Source organism: Pseudorca crassidens, chromosome 6, assembly GCF_039906515.1.
Source record: "Pseudorca crassidens isolate mPseCra1 chromosome 6, mPseCra1.hap1, whole genome shotgun sequence".
Taxonomy (NCBI): Eukaryota; Metazoa; Chordata; class Mammalia; order Artiodactyla; family Delphinidae; genus Pseudorca; species Pseudorca crassidens.
The window spans coordinates 66,670,434-66,687,933 of record NC_090301.1 but is presented as its reverse complement, the minus strand read 5'-3'; the positions used below and the strand labels follow the sequence as shown (position 1 = coordinate 66,687,933).

At 37.7% G+C, this 17,500-nt stretch overlaps 1 protein-coding gene across 3 annotated transcripts in view; it reads right to left on the bottom strand.

Annotated features, from left to right (window-relative positions):
• The window catches only part of SLC38A11 (solute carrier family 38 member 11), a 73,816-nt gene extending 64,216 nt beyond the window's left edge, over positions 1 to 9,600 (bottom strand). For 2 of the 3 annotated variants that reach the window (XM_067741699.1, XM_067741700.1), the window contains exons 1-4: positions 9,412 to 9,600; positions 8,805 to 8,922; positions 6,976 to 7,050; positions 656 to 790 (exon numbers count right to left, since the gene is read on the bottom strand). In XM_067741699.1, the coding sequence (XP_067597800.1) occupies positions 656 to 790; positions 6,976 to 7,050; positions 8,805 to 8,922; positions 9,412 to 9,450 (367 nt within the window). In that variant the 5' untranslated portion in view covers positions 9,451 to 9,600. Of the gene's footprint in view, positions 1 to 628; positions 791 to 6,975; positions 7,051 to 8,804; positions 8,923 to 9,411 lie in introns of all 3 variants that reach the window. The other variant, XM_067741697.1, reaches the window with a different exon arrangement.
• Positions 9,601 to 17,500: the final 7,900 nt, after the last annotated feature.

Here is a 17,500-nt window from a genome sequence, read left to right as displayed (position 1 = left end):
TTCCAGAACATCTTTAAATAATAGTGAGTTTTGGTAGTCATTTAAAACGCAATTTGTTTTGTTATTAAAGTTCAGTTTCCAAATACTCTTTAGGAACACATATTTTGCTCAAAGTGAGGAACAATAATAGAAACCTGTCAAGGCTCCAAAATATCACCTCATTTGAAAAAGTAAAATTTTGGAGAAATATATTCTTAGCTTTCTGAAGAGACATAAGAAACTAGTTTGAACAATAGCTTCTGTATTACTTATTTTGAAAATGAAGTCAATTTGGCCACTGATGAACATTAACATTTTGCTTATTTAAGAAGTGCTGGGTGCCAACTTTAAACAGCACGTTGGCCTTGGACATGACTTCCACAAATCCTTAGGTTTTCAAAAAAATTTTAGCCTTAGAAGAAATCTATCATTCTATTTTTCATCAAGCTAGGGAATCACAAGCATTAACTCAGAATCACGCTCACTTTATTTCAATGAAATACTCAGAAAACTGACCAAAAGGAACAGAAAACAAGGGAAAAATGGCTAAAGATAAACACTTAATGTGGAAAATATTTCAACTACTAGTATTCTTTAATGACTATTAAAACTATTTTATTCAGAAATGGCCGTTTATGAAAATACTTACAATATTCAATTTCATATTCATCCTTACCTATGAAAGGATACAAAAATTGTAGAACAGACAGTAGGAGATATCCTGGAAAGCCAAAAGTTTTATTGACCAAAGACTGGTAAGTGTCTGTCCCCGAGAGGGCCCCTCCTTTTATCAATAAAACAAGGGAAAAGTCTGTGGCAAAAATAACCATTAAACAAATGTCAGATTACATTTAGTACAAATTTTTTTTTTTTAGTGTTTTGACTTAAAGAAAAAAAGAACTTTAAAGAAGAGTTTAATGCTACAGTAAATTAGCATGGCAAGTCTTACTTTCTTTTCATAAAACTTTATCTTTCATAAAACTGTACTGTTTCCAGTTATATATTTTTCAATCGAGATGCAAATAGACTTCATATATCCATGCAATGAACTGGACAGATGAGGGTATGCAGACTAGAGTTAAAGCTTCAATTTTCCATTTTACTTTCTTAACCTAACCAGTGCGATGACTATTAACAGGATGTGGCTCAATTGTCCAAGCAACAGAATGTAGGTAATCCAATATCTCATAGGCGTTCAACGTGTGAAGACCGAGAATAAAACGTGCTGGAAGCATTCAGAAGAAAAAATAGATTTAGGAGAATCAGATCATTTGTTTTATAACAAAGTACAACTAGTAACTTTATAGTTATTATGGTTTACTTTACTATATTATTATTATAGTTAAGAGAGCACTCTAAGAATTTTTTTTTTGAAATTTACATTTTAGAGATTTAAGTTCCACTTTTTTTTTTTAAAAAAAACAGAGATGGCCAATTTTCTTTTTGTTTATTTATTTATTTGGCCGCATCGTGTGGCTTGTGGGATCTTAGTACCCTGACCAGGGATTGAACCGTGCCCTTGGCAGTAAGAGCTCGGAGTCCTAACCACTGGAACGCCAGAGAATTCCCAAGTTCCACTTTTAGTGTTGAAATTGAAGACACAAATATACAGAAAATATATAACTAAAAGTCTCTTTCATTTAACCCAATGTTTTTTGAACACCTAGTGAATGACACTGCAGTTGTATTGGGTACACAGCTACACAGAGGGTGTGATTCGTGCTTTTTCTTTTTTCTTGCTCGTGCTTCCATCACAGGTGAATTTTTTATCAAGTTATTTGGAAATGTACTAGAATACAAAGAAGAAAATACAAATCATTGCAGTGTTGTTTCCACCTTGATTCCCCACCCCCATTTCACTGAAACTTTTTTTAACAAGTTCATCAATGAGCTCCAAGTTGATAAATCCAATTGATACCTCCTAAATATTAATCATATTTGCTTTTTCAGTAGCATTTTCTCCCTGTTTACCATTCCCTTGTTTCTCAACCATCCTCCCTTGGCCTTTCTGACATCACTTTCTCTTGGATTTCCTCCTATCTTTTGGGCCATTTAGTTTTTCACGTTTCTTTAACTCTCTTCAAACCCTGGATTCTTGGACTTTTCCCTCACTCTTCAAGATGTCCTAATGTGATCCTATTCATGGTCATGCTTTCAATTTTCATAAAGATGTTAGTAACTCCCAAATTTGTACCTCCAGCCCAGATTTCTTCCAAAACTCCAGATTTCTATATCTAGCTGCCTAATAAACATTTTACCTTGAAGACCTCATAGGCATCTTGATTTTAGATATCCAAATTAGAATTTATATATTTGTTTTGGAACCTGCTTCTGCATTCATATTTCTCCAAACTGTGAATAATATCAAGATAAACTTGAGAATCACACTAGACTTCTCATTATCCATCACCTTCTATTTTCCTTTGGTCACTAAGTCCATTAACTACTGCATCATAAATTATTCAACTATATCTCCTCACTTCTAGTCTCTAACCTGTTTTACTTTAGGGCTTAGGCCTTTATCACTTCTTGCTTGGATTACTGCAAAAACTCCTATTAGTTCTCTCATCCACTATCCCCTCCCTACTAAGACTTTCTTGACCTCCCCCCTGTACCAGATGAATCTGACCACAGCATAAATCTGACCATGTTTTCTGCTTAAAATCCTCCAGGGGAATACTTTGATGCCTTTGGATAAAAAACAACACTTTTTCATAATTTTTTTTCAGAAAAAAACTGTTTATTAGCTGTGGGATCTTGGATGAAGGACTCTGAGTTTCATCTGTAAAGTAAGGCAATACCCCAACCTTGAAGAGTCTATGAGGATGATGATGTTTAAATGCCTACCACAATGCTTGGCACACTATGGAGGCTAAATGAATGAGAACTCATGCTATTTTTAGTTATCTTCTATAGGCTGTGTGTTGAGGTGGAAGAACATTGTATTTGGAGTCTGATGATAATGATGGTAACGATGATAAAAACCACAAAAACACTAGCAAATACTTCACAACACTTTCTGTCTGCCAGACCTTTTTCTAAATGCTTTATGTATATTAACATGTTTAATCATCACAACAGCCCTAAGTAGGTGCCATTATGATCCTCCATTTGATAGATGAGAAAAGTGAGGCACAGAAGCTTAAGTAAATTGCTAAATTTCACAGAATAAAGGAGAGACAGGACTCAGACCCTGGTAGTCTAGCTCCAGAATCCATGCATTTAACCAAAATCTCAACTCTGTTGCCAGTAACTGCAGACCTTGGGCAAATCATGTTAACCTACTGGTCTCAATTTCCTCCTCCATAAAAAGTAGAACATGAATACCTACTTTATGGAGTCAGAAGGATTAAGTATAGTGGCTGCATTATGCTTGGCATCTAGCCAGTCTTCAGGAAATGGTAATGATTATCATTACATGGGAGCCTTCAAAAATACCTCTGCAAACCTCTCTAACTTCATCTCTTTCCACTTACCAACATCAACCCTATACTTTAGCCAGGCTGAATCACTTACATAGTTCTCTCTTGCATTTCCACATTACCGTCTGCTTGGAGTACCCTTCCATTTTCTTCGCTCTCTCACATTTTTTCATAAACAGTCGGTGAAGCCGTCTTTTCCTCCCCAAAACATGTCTGCTCCTTTAAGGCTGGATTAAATGCCAGTATCCCTATTGTCATGCACATATTTGTATTATGGTATTTTTCATGAAGCATTATAATTATGTGTGTTTTTTTCTGCCTAACATACTACATTGTGAGCTTCATGTGGGCAGGAATAATGCTATCATTGCTATAGCTATCATTGCTATCATTGTTATAATGGCAGCAGTGTCAGTAAATATCTGTTGAATGAATCAGTGATCAATAAAGCAGGATTGCTAGGTGTCTATATATCTGATTCAAATGTAATATGATAAATGACTTAATAAATATATTTTAAAATATTCTGCAAGCACAAATGACATGGTAATTCATCCTACATCCTTTGTTTAAAACTAGGAAAAGCTTCACAGAAGAGTTGAGTAGTGCCTTGAAGGATAAACAGGATTTCACCAGGTAGAGAAGAAAAAAAAAAAGTCAAGCAGGGGGACTATCTATGGGAAGTCAGTGTGAAGGTATATTCTACATGTGGGTAATGGAATAGTCCAGAATGGCTAAAACATAAGTCCCACACAGGGCAGTGTCGGTGACAGGGTGAAAGAGAGGTCATATTAGTGGGAGATAAGACCAGAAATGCAGACTGTGGCTGAACCATGAAAGAATTTAAATGCAATAAATTTTTTTCTGTTGTCATTATAGAGTCTTGGAACGTTTTGACTGGGGGAATATCAGATCAGGCTGAGGTTTCGTAAAGATAACTTTTGCAGTAATATGGAGGACAGATCAGAAAGCAAAAGACAAATGCTAAAGGCAGGAAAACTAAAAAGCAACTTATTGGCCGAGGAAGAGAATCAGTGAGGACTGGAGTAACAGGAGGTAACCAATTTCACAGATGTTGTAAAGTTTTGGTGAAGAACTGTATGCTTGGGATGAGACTGCTGAATTGTACAACAGTTCAAAATGTACTGCTTAAAAGTAACAATTTGCTAAGAATTTAGTCAATAACAAATGCTATACGGGCTATAGATAAAGTTCTCAAAAGTTTTAGGAATCTCAAATATCACTATAACATTTTGATCTCCCTTTAAATGTACTGTATGCAAATTTTAGATAATCCATGAATGAGTGTACGTTATTTAACAGGAAAATTTTCTTTTACATCGTTATGTATACTTGGACAATAAAAATTATTTTACTCTAATCAACAAATATGAGAACCTTAAAGTAAATTAAAATAAAATCATTTGTTGTAAATATTTACAATTCTTTCTTGTTCTCCAACATTTCACAAACATGAAAACAGAACTTAGAAACACTACTTGTTGAACTGGACATAACTCATTGAAAAGACAAAGGCCTTAAAAAGACAAAAGAATAATTGTAGAGACAAACAACTGTATAATTAGTGTCAATTTAAAGAACAATTCAATATTATAACCCTACTTGTAGATTTTGCTCTTAAAATCCTAATTAAGGAAAAAAATGAATCACAGTCTATAATTATTTTTTGTGTCTGTGTGGTTGGTCATCCTTAATTTATCAAAATTATTTAAGGATTTTCATCATGCAGCCAAATTACTGAGTAACTAATTTCTGCTGATTAGTTGCAACATATGACTTTGCAAAGGACTGCTCACAGACATTGCTGTAGGTTTACGTATAGCATCAGTTGAGAGAGTTATTCACATTATGATCTATGTATGTATAATGTGACTTGGCTTTAAGAAACTATTCATTCCCCTTAATTATTGATTGAATCCTTAGGTGATATATATTTTTAAATGCTTTCTGTCTACTGGTGTACAATGTGTGTACATGTTCATAATGCACTTAAACAAGCCATGGTTATTATGCCTGGGAGGAAATTAATTATTTGTCAGTACCGATTGACTGGAAAACAGGAAATTAAAAACGACAAGCGTAAATCCTTGAATAGGGTTTTTGAGTGTGATAAATGTGCTCATAAATAAAATACACTTTTTAAGCACCAGCAACTCTGAATAAGCACAAAGTCACAGATTCCACATTACTAAATTATGGGTCTTAAGCTACAAATTAAGAGCTGTAGAAGCTAAAAGCATCTTAGGTTTAGGGAGTGGTGGGTGGTGAGAAGCAGGGAGGAAGAGAGTTGAGGGCCTCTGCAGCTCTGACTCTGGTACCTGCTGCATGCTTTACTTTCTTCCTCAGCCTGAGGAAAAACAGCTGAGTTACAGGCTGGTTTTGGAAGCCTGAGATTTTATGAGGGATGGCATCTTAGTCAGAGTCTCTAGAAGTAGAGCTGAGACAGAGATTCTTGGGCAAGAGATTTGAGGGAGTGCTCTTAGGAGAAGGGGAGTGAAAAGATAGGGCAGGGGAACAGCTCACCAGGACTCGATCTCGGGGGAGAGCAGCTGCAGCCCAAGCCCTGCAGTGGTGGCGCTCTGGAGCTCCAACGGCCCCGCACATTGGTCCCTCCCAGAGGCAAGGAGGACAGCTTTGGGGTTTCTGTTACTCAGTCTTCGGGGAAATGGTGGCTGGGGTTCATAACCTCACAGGAAGGTGATACTGTTAAGGCCCAGGTTGCCACTCTGGAGCAGGGGACAGCTGAGGTGTTTTGTATTACCTGGTAAAGGGCATCTAGGTGATCACACATAGCAGCCCCCTAGCAGCAACCACTGCAGTGGGTGTCTGTTTGTGATTGCTGCCTCTTTCGCAGTGATATTAAGGTAGAGGAAAGACCTTGTGTTTGCCTTGAGGTGAACTGGGGGGACGACAGGGCAGGGGTGAGAACAACAGGAAGAGAAGATGATTAGGAGTTGTAAAGCCTGCACTCAGACAGGGGAATGGGTGTGAATGAACATGTTACACGGAAAGCGGGAAGCAGAACAGAAGAAGCGATACAGAAGCACCTTATTGCTGCCCTTGCAGACAGTGGCAGGCAGGAGGCTGGGCAGGCGGGGTAAGGTGGGGAGGGAGTGGGGATCCCTGCTGGTTGAGCACCGGGGCTCTTGGTGCCACCTGCACAAACAGAGCTCAAAAAGGTTGTTCATCTGTGTGCACCTGCCCGAGGTTTTTGTGGGAAAGGAATCCCTGATGTCTGCATTTTCAGAGTACGGTCTTGGCCTTAATCAGTCTTTAAAGTGACTCCTCTATCTACCACGTTTGGCATAAAGTGAAAAGGCACATGAAAAGGATTTAGGCTTGGTAATATATAATGCTTTTCTAATCTGTTCAGAGGATTAGCAGGAAAGTAAATCTCCTCAGATACAAATGTTTAAATTCTTTAGGATTCTTTGATGCACTTTTTAATTAGGAAATTCAATTACAGGGCGTGTGTGTGTGTGTGTGTGTGTTTGTGTAAAACAGTCATTGCACAATTTAAATTGCAGGAATAATCAATTACATAGCATTTTACCTGTAACATATGAAACCCAGAATAAAAGCAATATTCCCAGAGGAAAGCCAGCTTGCTTCATTGAATAAGGCAATCCTGGAAAAAACATAAAATGTCCCACTCATCACATTAATAAAACATATGGAAACACGGAAGTTTTCCCCCAATTTCTGTATATAATAGGCTAAGTAAATTGACATATTTATATGACATAGTTTTAAACAGTGTATATGAATATTAAAATTAAATGTTAGCATATTAACGCCTATTTCAGAATAAAATGTTGTAAGTTAAGGGCATGTCAAGTGAGCAAGTTTATGAGGTGGAAAAATAAGAGTAAGAAAGCATCAAATGAAAAACAGATGACAGTTCACACAAATAATGTTCCCTTCAGGGTGAGGGGGACATATGACCTAGAATATGTGGAGAGTAATGACCCAGAGCTCTCCTTATGTGCTGGCCGGGAAAACAGAGATGATAACAAGAGTATAGAAGGGTTATGAGATTTGAGGAAAGACCAACCCTGGGGTCAAAATGGGCAACTCTGTAGGAAAAGGAGAGGAAAATGAGAAGGCAAAAGTATTTTTTATAAAGCTGAAAGGAGTATGTAATGTTATTTCTTATGAATCTTTTTTGGAAATGGGCAATTTTAGATTATGGACAATGAAACATTTAAAATAAAATGTACTTAAAATAATTCCACCCAGAATATTTATTCTCTGAAAACTTTCCCCTTTCAAAAATCTGCTGAGCCTAATTAAGAAGTACTTTTTAAGTTGACATGAATCAGCTTAAAGTGTTCATATCAGGAATTAACTCTGGAATTCGGCCTACACCTCTATGGTACATGGAGGCTGAATTTCAAAAAAGTCTTTACGCCTACTTGCTACTACTTTGCCTCAGTTTCCTACAGTTTATTTACCATTTGAAAAAAAAAATTGTCTGTATATGGAAAGTAAAATCAAGAAATACATCAACTTGTGAAAGTTAAGAAAAGTAACTCAATCCAGATGACTGAGACTAAAATGTCATAACTTTACAGGAAAAAGTAATATTCTCAATGAGTATTTGCAGGATTTTGTTTTGTCCTTGCTTTTTCTTACATTGGATGTTTCAAATAACAAAAGCGCTGAAAAAATAACTGCCTTTATTATTATAACGCAACGCACTTAATTTTTTCTGAACTTTTCCTTTGCTTCAAATTGGGAAAATATGAGAGGCTCATTTCTTTCAATTCTGATTATTTGGCTCCTTTGTTTTAAAAAATCATTTAAAAAACCATTTCTATTTATTGATTAAATTATATTTACAACTGATATATCATAATGTTTGTACTTTAAAATTTAATACTCTATAAATGGGTAAGGAAATATTACGTGGATTTGATTCTTCACGATTGTTATGTTTTCACATTAAACTTTTGTATCTCCAATATTTGCAAGTATCTGGAGGTTCTACACCTCTAGAAGGTTATGGAAAGGTGATTCAAGTAACGGTTGGCCACTCCAGGAACAGGGAAAAAAGTAAATTAGGTAACATTATCACTTGACGATGCAGCCTATGAAAAAAAAATTCAGCAATCTCCCATCTGCAGCTCCACCTTAATCTATCACACACGGAGGACGCTCTCAAATGTGGAAAGAGTGTGAATCACCACCCCATTTTTAGTATAAGAGAGACTGATGTGTGCACATTGTTACATTGGAAAAAAGGGAAGGCTTTTATGAAAAAACAATTACCAATTTTATCATTTAAGATTTTTTCCTTTAAAATTAACCTATGAATACTAGCAACATAATAAGTGTCTTAAATTTGGCCTTTTCATTGAAAATTAAAAAAAAAAAACTTACCTATTATACCAGATCCTATAATCGAGTTGACAACATTAAAAACAGCAGCAGACTGACGACAAGTTTTCCCTTTGTCCTTATGTTCAGAAACGAGGGTTTCTCTGTCATCTAGATGGCTCTATTTTAGTATATAAAAGTGCAATTAAAAAATATTTAACTAGCTCAAAAATTCAGAAAACTGTAAGACAAATATGCAATTTAGGAGACTAACATGATATTAGTAATAATAATAAGTAATGCCAATAACGATAAGAAAATGAGGATAATAATAGAGTAACAACAATATCTAGTAATTCAAACAGAGCTTGTGAACAAACTCCATCCTAAAATGTCCTGATTACAGCTGCACCAAGTTCGTGGACTACTGCATGAAATCCTAGTACTTTAGGACCTCTTAAGGAGCAAAGGATGTGATTTTTGTGAAATTAAAGGGGTTATATTGAAAAGTGCCCGCTATGAAAAAAAAAAGATCAAGGCAAAATTTCTTTTTTCTCCTGGAGAACCTTCTGTGGTGCTACATCAAGACGCTGGGTGAAGGTAGCTAAACGCTGTTGCAGGGTGAACGAACGATATGACCTGCCTTCAGAACCAGCCCCAGTCTCGTTACCTGTGGCGGGACGACGGGCCGCTGACCCTGGTAGCCCATGGCTGCACCCGGGTCCTCTGCAGGTGGAAGGTTCGCGGGCGCGGGTACTCGACTCGCCAGAACAGCCTCCTCCGCGACCTCCAAGCCCGGGGTCAGCGCGCGGCGGGAGAGTTGGGGGCGGGCTGCGCGGGCTGCGCGGGCTGCGCGGGCTGCGCGGGCTGCGCGGGCTGCGCGGGCTGCGCGGGCTGCGGCCGCAGCTCACTTGGACGCCGCGGCCGAGGCGATTTCCCTCGGAGGTTGCGAAATACGCCTTCCTCCTGAGGCGGAGACGCTACAGGGTGTTTCTGATTCGGGCAGACCTCTCTCCCAGCACCTCGCCTTTTTTTCCTTTTCCTTTTTTTTTTTTTTTTAAACCTCCAGCTGCGGCCTCTCTCCCCTCGCCTCCCACCCAACCAACTGCTGCAAAGTACAATATGTTGCGTCCACGCTGACTTGCTCGGATTGTACAGAGTTAAGCTGGCCTTATAGTCCATTCCCAAATTATCTGCTTCTTGGCTGGAGTCTGACGTCCAGGTAAGAACGCACTAGCACACCTGTTCCCAGGGAGCGTCTTTTCTATTGCTTCCTCCTGCTGCTCCCTACACCGATTTCCGTCAGAGCTGACAGATGAAAATGTGGAACTGTTAAAAAGCTTTTCTCGAGTTTTAGCAAATTTGATTACTGAGCATGCTTTGGTCAAGTGTTTCCGGGTGACTTTTCAGAAAAGGAGACTTGGAGAATGGAAAGAAAGATGGAGTCAGGTAACGAACCTTAAAAAGGTGGCGGGGGCTTCCCTGGTGGCGCAGTGGTTGAGAGTCCGCCTGCCGATGCAGGGGACACGGGTTCGTGACCCGGTCCGGGAGGATCCCACATGCTGCGGAGCGGCTGGGCCCGTGAGCCATGGCCGCTGGGCCTGCGCTTCCGGAGCCTGTGCTCCGCGGCGGGAGGGGCCACAACAGTGAGAGGCCCGCGTACCGCAAAAAAAAAAAAAAAAAAAAAAATGGTGGCGGGACGGGGTGTCAGCGGATGGGGAAGGAAAGGCACTTAGAGTATCTGAGCTACAAAGAATCTGAAATGACCATCTGTTCACCCCTCTTACATTACAGGTGAGGAAGCAGGCCCAGAGAATATTCAATCACAAAGAGACAGAATACGTAGAGAACAATTTCAAGGATAGTTAGAGCGGTAATATAACGCAACATCTACTTCTCCAATAATTCAAGTGGTTCTTTTTTCATAAACATTTATTTAAAATTATGAAGCATTTAAAAAACATAGAAAAACCTAAAGAGAACTATAAACTTCATATACTCTCCACTATCAAAGAAACAAATACTAATATTTTGTCATATTTTCTTCAAATTGCGAAAATAAACATTTAATGTCACAACAGAAACCCCTTTACCCTTCCGAATTCCTTTCCCTACGTCGCTAGACTCATCCAATTCATGAAGTTTGTGTATATCTTTTGTATTCATGCTTTATATTTTAATTCATTCATTTGTAGCCATAAATGATATATAACAATGATTTGAGTATTTTCAAGATTTACAAAGATGGTCCCATACTGCACTATTTTCCTCCTAGCATTATTGTTTACCCAGTGTACTGTTTTCAAGATGTATTATATAGATTCATGCAGATACATAGTATATTCATTTTATCTGTGTCACTGTTCAGTTAGCCATCCTCCTACAGAAAGACATTAAGATTTTTTCTAATTTTGTACTCTTCTGGAGCATATTAAATGACAGTTTCTCTAGAAGTAGAATTATGAGGAAGTAGTTCATGCATATTTTCAACTTCACTAAATATTTCCAAACTGGTCTACAAATTGATAGCCCCAATTATTTTTCCACCAGCAGGGATGGAATTCCTGCTCTGCACTGTTAACATCAGGAGTTAGTTTCTTTTTAAGTTTTGACGTTGTGATGAGTTTTAAAATGGTATATAAATATTGTATAGATTTGTATTTTCTTAATCTATAGTGATGTTGAGGATCTTTTTATAATGTTTAATGAATATAATTAAATATTTTGGTTATCCTCTTTGTTAATTTCATTTTTTTTTTATCCTTTGCCCATTTGATTTGATTGTTAGTCTTTTTCTTATTGATCTGTAAGAGTTATTTATATATGTGGGGGGCCAACTGTATGTCAGTTACATATTTTGTACATATCTTCTTCCAGCTTCTTTCTTCTAAAATTGTGCTATTTTTTTCATGCAAAGTTTACAGTTTTGAAATATTTAAAATTAGTAATCTTAATCCTGATACAAGTACATTAAAAGAAAGAAAATCATAGCCCTTTCACTAAAAAATATAGATTCAAAATCCTGAATAAAATGTTAGTAGATTGAAGCTAACAGTGTATGAAAAAGCTAACAATATCATGACCAAGTTGAGTATACCCCAAGTATGAAAGGATGGGTTAACCCCCCAAAAACTATAATTTCCCACATTAACAGATTACAAGAGAAAACGATGTAATTGTTTTACTAGATATAGAATAAAGCATTTGATAATGTTGAATTCATGATTGGAGAAAACCTCTTTGTAAATTAGAAACAGAAGACAACTTCCTTAAACTGATAAACTATAGCAGATATCTTCATTAATGGGGAAATTTTGGAAGCATTTCCATTTAACTAAGAAATGAAACAAAAATGCACATGATAATGACCCTTATTTTACATGATGTTGGAGTCCGTAGCCTAAAGCAATAAGAAGAGGAAAAGAATTTATAGGTATGAGGATTGGAAATGTAGAAATAAAGCTGTCATTTTGGGATGATGAAATTGTTTAAAAAGAAAAATTCAACAGACTTTAAAGGAAAATATTAGAAGCAATAAGAGAATTTAGGGAGCTTAATAGATATAAGATTTGCCTGAAAATATATTAATTTTTACAGCAGCAACAAACAACTAGATATAATAATCAAAAAAGAAGCTAATTTATAATAGTGTCAAAGAATACCAAATACTTAGGAATAAATTCAACTAAAGACACGCAAACTCTTCAGAGAAAACTGTAACAATCAAAAGACATTAAATAAGGCTTGAATAAATGGAGAGAAATACCAAATTAATGGATAAGTAGACTAAATATTCCAAAGATATCAATTCTGTCCAAGTTGATTTATTGATTAAAAACTATTAGTTTCACTATATTGACCACAAACACCTATGGTGTAAATTTATAGAGCTTGTAAAAGTTTCCTTTTTTTAATCTACCAAAGAACTATATTTGATTTTTAAAAGTAGAAAGTAAAGTAAAACGGAGAATTTTTAATAAATTTTGTATTTCTACTTTCAGTGATAACTTTATAAATTTTTTCAATATATTAAATATTTGTCTGTGTATGTGACAGTGGTGACTTCCTTTTTGTGAATAGGGCTCTCTGGGTGGTTTAAAACATGTTTACAAATTCTTGATACTCCTCCCATCAAGAAGTGGAGTTTCATTTCCCTTCCCTGGGTGTGGGCTGGACTCAGTGACTTGTTTCTAATAAACTGCATATGATGGAAGTGACATGTGTCATCTCTGATACTAAGTCATAAAAGTCATTGTGGTTTCTGCTTTGTTCTCTTTCAGATCACTCCCTCCGGGAAAAGCCAGCTGCAATGTCATGAGGACATTCAAGGGTCTCATAGAAGAAACTGAACCCTCTGCCAATGCTATGTGAGTAAGTCATGTTGAAAAATGATCCCTTAGCCCCACTCAACCCTTCAGATGACTGCAGCCCCAGCCAACATCCCAGATGCAACCTGAGCCAGGGCCACTCAACCAACCTGCTTGCTCCTTCCTCATCCACAAAAATGTTTACTGTTGTTTTAGACCACCAGTTGGGGTCTATTTGTTGCATGATGATAGAAAACTAAGATAGGATTTCTATACTATTTTTTTTTTTGGTGGTTAGTTTTTATTAATTAATTTGCATTTTTGAATTTATTTTATTTTGAACAGTTTTAGGTTCACTGCAACACTGAGCAGAAGGTACAGAGATTTACCATATATGCTTTGTCTCCAAACATCCATAGCCTCCCCTATGAAGAACATTCCCCACCAGAGTTGTATATTTGTTACAACTGATGAACCTACATTGACATATCATCACCCACAGTTCGTAGTTTACATTAAAGTTTACTCTTGGTGTTGTACATTCTATGGGTTTGGACAAATGTATAATGATATGTATCCACCATTATAGTATCATACAGAATAGTTTCACTGCCTTAAAAATCCTCTGTGCTCAGCTGATTTATCCCTGTCCTCCCTCCCCTCAATCCCTGGCAACCACTAATATTTTTACTATCTCCAGAGTTTACCCTTTTCTAGAATGTCGTCTAGTTGGGATCATACAACATGTAGCCTTTTCAGATTGGCTTATTTCACTTAGTAATATGCATGTAAATTTCCTCCCTTTTTTTTTCATGGCTTGGTAACTCATTTCTTTTTTTTTAAAATAAATTTATTTATTTTATTTTATTTATTTTTGGCTGCATTGGGTCTTTTTTGCTGCACACGGGCTTTCTCTAGATGCAGCAAGCGGGGGCTGCTCTTTGTAGTGATGTGCAGGCTTCTCATTGCAGTGGCTTCTCTTGTTGCAAAGCACAGGCTCTAGGTTCCTGGGCTTCAGTAGTTGTGGCTCACGGGCTCTAGAGCACAGGCTCAGTAGTTGTGGTGCACAGGCTTAGTTGCTTCACGGTATGTGGGATCTTCCTGGACCAGGGCTTGAACCCGTGTCCACTGCATTGGCAGGTGGATTCTTAACCACTGGGCCACCAGGGAAGCCCCTCTCATTTCTTTTTAGCACTAAATAATGTTCCATTGTCTATGTACCACAGTTTATTTATCCGCTCACCCACTGAAGGACATCTTGGTTCCTTCCAAGTTTTGGCAATTTTGAATATTGATGCTAGAAACATCGGTGTGTGGGTTTTTGTGTAGACATAGGTTTTCATCTCCTTTGGGTAAATACCAAGGAGTACAGTTGCTGGATCCTATGGTAAGCTTATGTTTACCTTTGTAAGAAACCACCAAACTGTCTTTCAAAGTGGCTTTTATATTGAATGGTACAATGAATGAATGAGAGTTCCTGCCAGCATTTGGTGTTGTCAGTGTTCTACATTTTCACCATTCTAATAGTACACACATAAGCACATATGATTGAATACATCGTTGCTATTATTATTTTGAACAAACTGTTATCTGTTAGATCAATTAAGAATAAAAGAAAGGGACTTCCCTGGTGGTGCAGTGGTTAAGAATCCGCCTGCCAATGCAGGGGACATGGGTTCAATCCCTGGTCCAGGAAGATTCCACATGCTGCAGAGCGACTAAGCCCATGCACCACAACTACTGAAGCCTGCATGCTCTAGGGCCCGCGTGCTACACTACTGAGCCCGCCTGCTGCAACTACTGAAGCCCACATGCCTAGAGCCTGTGCTCCACAACAAGAGAAGCCACTGCAATGAGAAGCCTGCACACTACAACAAAGAGTAGCCCCTGCTCACAGCAACTAGAGAAAGCCCGAGCACAGCAACGAAGACTCAGTGCAGCCAAAAATAAATAATAAAAAGAAAATTAAAATTAAAAAAGAAAAGAATAAAAGTTTTTATTTTACCTTCACTCACTCCTGCAATGCTCCTCTCTTGTTTATGTAGATCCAAGTTTCTGGCATATCATTTTCCTTCTCTCTAAATAGCTTATTTTAAAATTTTGCAATGCAGGTTTACTGGTAACAAATTCTGTCAGCTTTTGTTTGTCTGAGAACGTCTTTATTTCTCCTTCACTTTTGAAGGATACTTTTGCAGGGTACAGAATTCTAGGTTGATAGGTTTTTTTCTCTCAGCACGTTAAAGATTTCACTTCACTTTCGTCTTGACTATGTTGTCTCTGAGGAGAAGTTGGATATAATTCTTACCTTTGTTCCTCTATAAGTCAGGTGGTTATTTTTTCCCCTGGTTTTTTTCAGAATTTTTTCTTTATCTTTGGTTTTCTGTAGTTTGAAAATGATATTTAAGTGTAGTATTTTTTTGTATTTATCCTCTTTGGTGTTTTCTGAACTTCCTGGATCTGTGGTTTGGTGTCTGATATTAATTTGGGAAATTTTCAGTCATTGTTTTCTCAAATATTTCTTCTGTTCCTCTCTCTTCTTCTTCTGGTATTTCTATCGTCCAACTGTTACACCTTTTTTTTTTTTTTTTTTTTTTTTGCGGTACGCGGTCCTCTCACTGTTGTGGTCTCTCCCGTTGCGCAGCACAGGCTCTGGACGCGCAGGCTCAGCGGCCATGGCTCACGGGCCCAGCCGCTCCGTGGCATGTGGGATCTTCCCAGACCGGGACACGAACCCATGTCCCCTGCATTGGCAGGCGGACTCTCAACCACTGTGCCACCAGGGAAGCCCTGTTACACCTTTTGTAGTTGTCCCACAGTTTTTGGATATTCTGTTCTGGGATGGTATTTTTTGTTTCAGTCTTTTTTTTTTTCTTTTCATTTTTAGAGGTTTCTGTTTAGATATCCTCAAGCTCAGTGATTCTTTCTTCAGCCACATCTGGTCTACAAATAAGCCCATCAAGGCAGTCTTCATTTCTGTTACAGTGTTTTTTACTTGTATTATTTTATTTTGGTTCTTTCTTAAGATTTCCGTCTGTCTGCTTACACTGCCCATCTGTTCTTGCATGCTGTCTACTTTATCTATTAGAATAATTAGCATCTTAATCGTAGTTTAAAAATTCCTGGTCTGATAATTCCAGCATCCCTCCCAAATCAGAGTCTGGTTCTAATGCTTGCTCTGTCTCTTCAGACTGTTTTTTTAGCTTTTAGTATGTCATAATTTTTTTTTTGATAGCCGGACATGATGTACTGGGTAAAAGGAACTGCTGTAAATAGACCTTTAGTAACATGATGGTGAAGATGAGGGAGGGGAAGCATTCTATGGTCCTATGAGTAGGTCTCAGTCTTTTAGTAAGCCTGTACCTCTGGACTGTGAATTCCACCCGTGCTTCTCAATACTCTCCTCCCCTGTAGTTGGAACAGGATGATTATAGTAGGCTGGAGATGTGTATTTTCTTCCCCCAGGTCAGTTAAACTCTGATAAAACCCCAGCAGGTTAGGCTCTAGTTAAATAGTTTATCCTGAGGGCAGACTTTGTTAAGAAGTACAGAATGCTCTGGAGTGTTTAAAAATAGCTCCTTTCCCCTTCTCCTGCAGGAAGCAAGAGGAGATTTTTTTCCAGTATTTACTGTGAGAACTTGGTTGAGCTCCTGGAAGTAAAATTCACAAAAGTGTGGGGGCCCCTTATGACTAGGTACCCCTGGACTTTTTATCTCTCAGACTTGTAATGTTAAGCCTCCAGAAATTCATCAGTTACAGCTCAGGTTTCCCTGTCTGGTGCTGGTTCCCCTGGAGGTTTGTGATTCCTTGTATTTGTCTGTTGGTCTGTCTAATTTTGGGGGCAGTGGTTTGCCCTGTGGCCTTACTTCTCTGAAGGGTCTCAGAAGAGTTGTTGATTTTTCAGTTTGGTTAGATTTTTACTTGTTTTTTCAAGACAGAGTGACATATTCCAGCTTCTCATATGCTGGATCAGAAACCAAAATTTCTTTATACTTATTTTAATGATCTTTCTTAGAGATCTCTTTTTTCTAGCTTGAAAAGTATTATTTGTTTAATTTCAAAAGTACTCTATTCTCAATGAAAAAACATGAGGAAGAAAGAATAGAACACATAGTCACTGGAAATCCTTCCATGCAGAGGTAAACACAGTGAGCATTTGGAGCCTTGCATTTTACTCAGATTATACAGTGTTTGAAGTAGAGGATAAGTGAATGTTCACATGCAGGTAAACAGTTTTTGAGCCTGTCTTAGCCCCAGATAAAGGCCATGGAAGCCAGACTTTCAGGAATGTTAGAGAGCCTAAATTTGAGCTTTTTATCAGATTGTATAATTATGTAAGTAGTATACTATGCTTAGGTAGAATTATTACTTTTCTTCATTATTTGGTTACAGTCCAGACTAGGTGACCTCTAAGAGCACCTGGCTGTTTTAGAAATAATCAGGGAAGGCTGTATC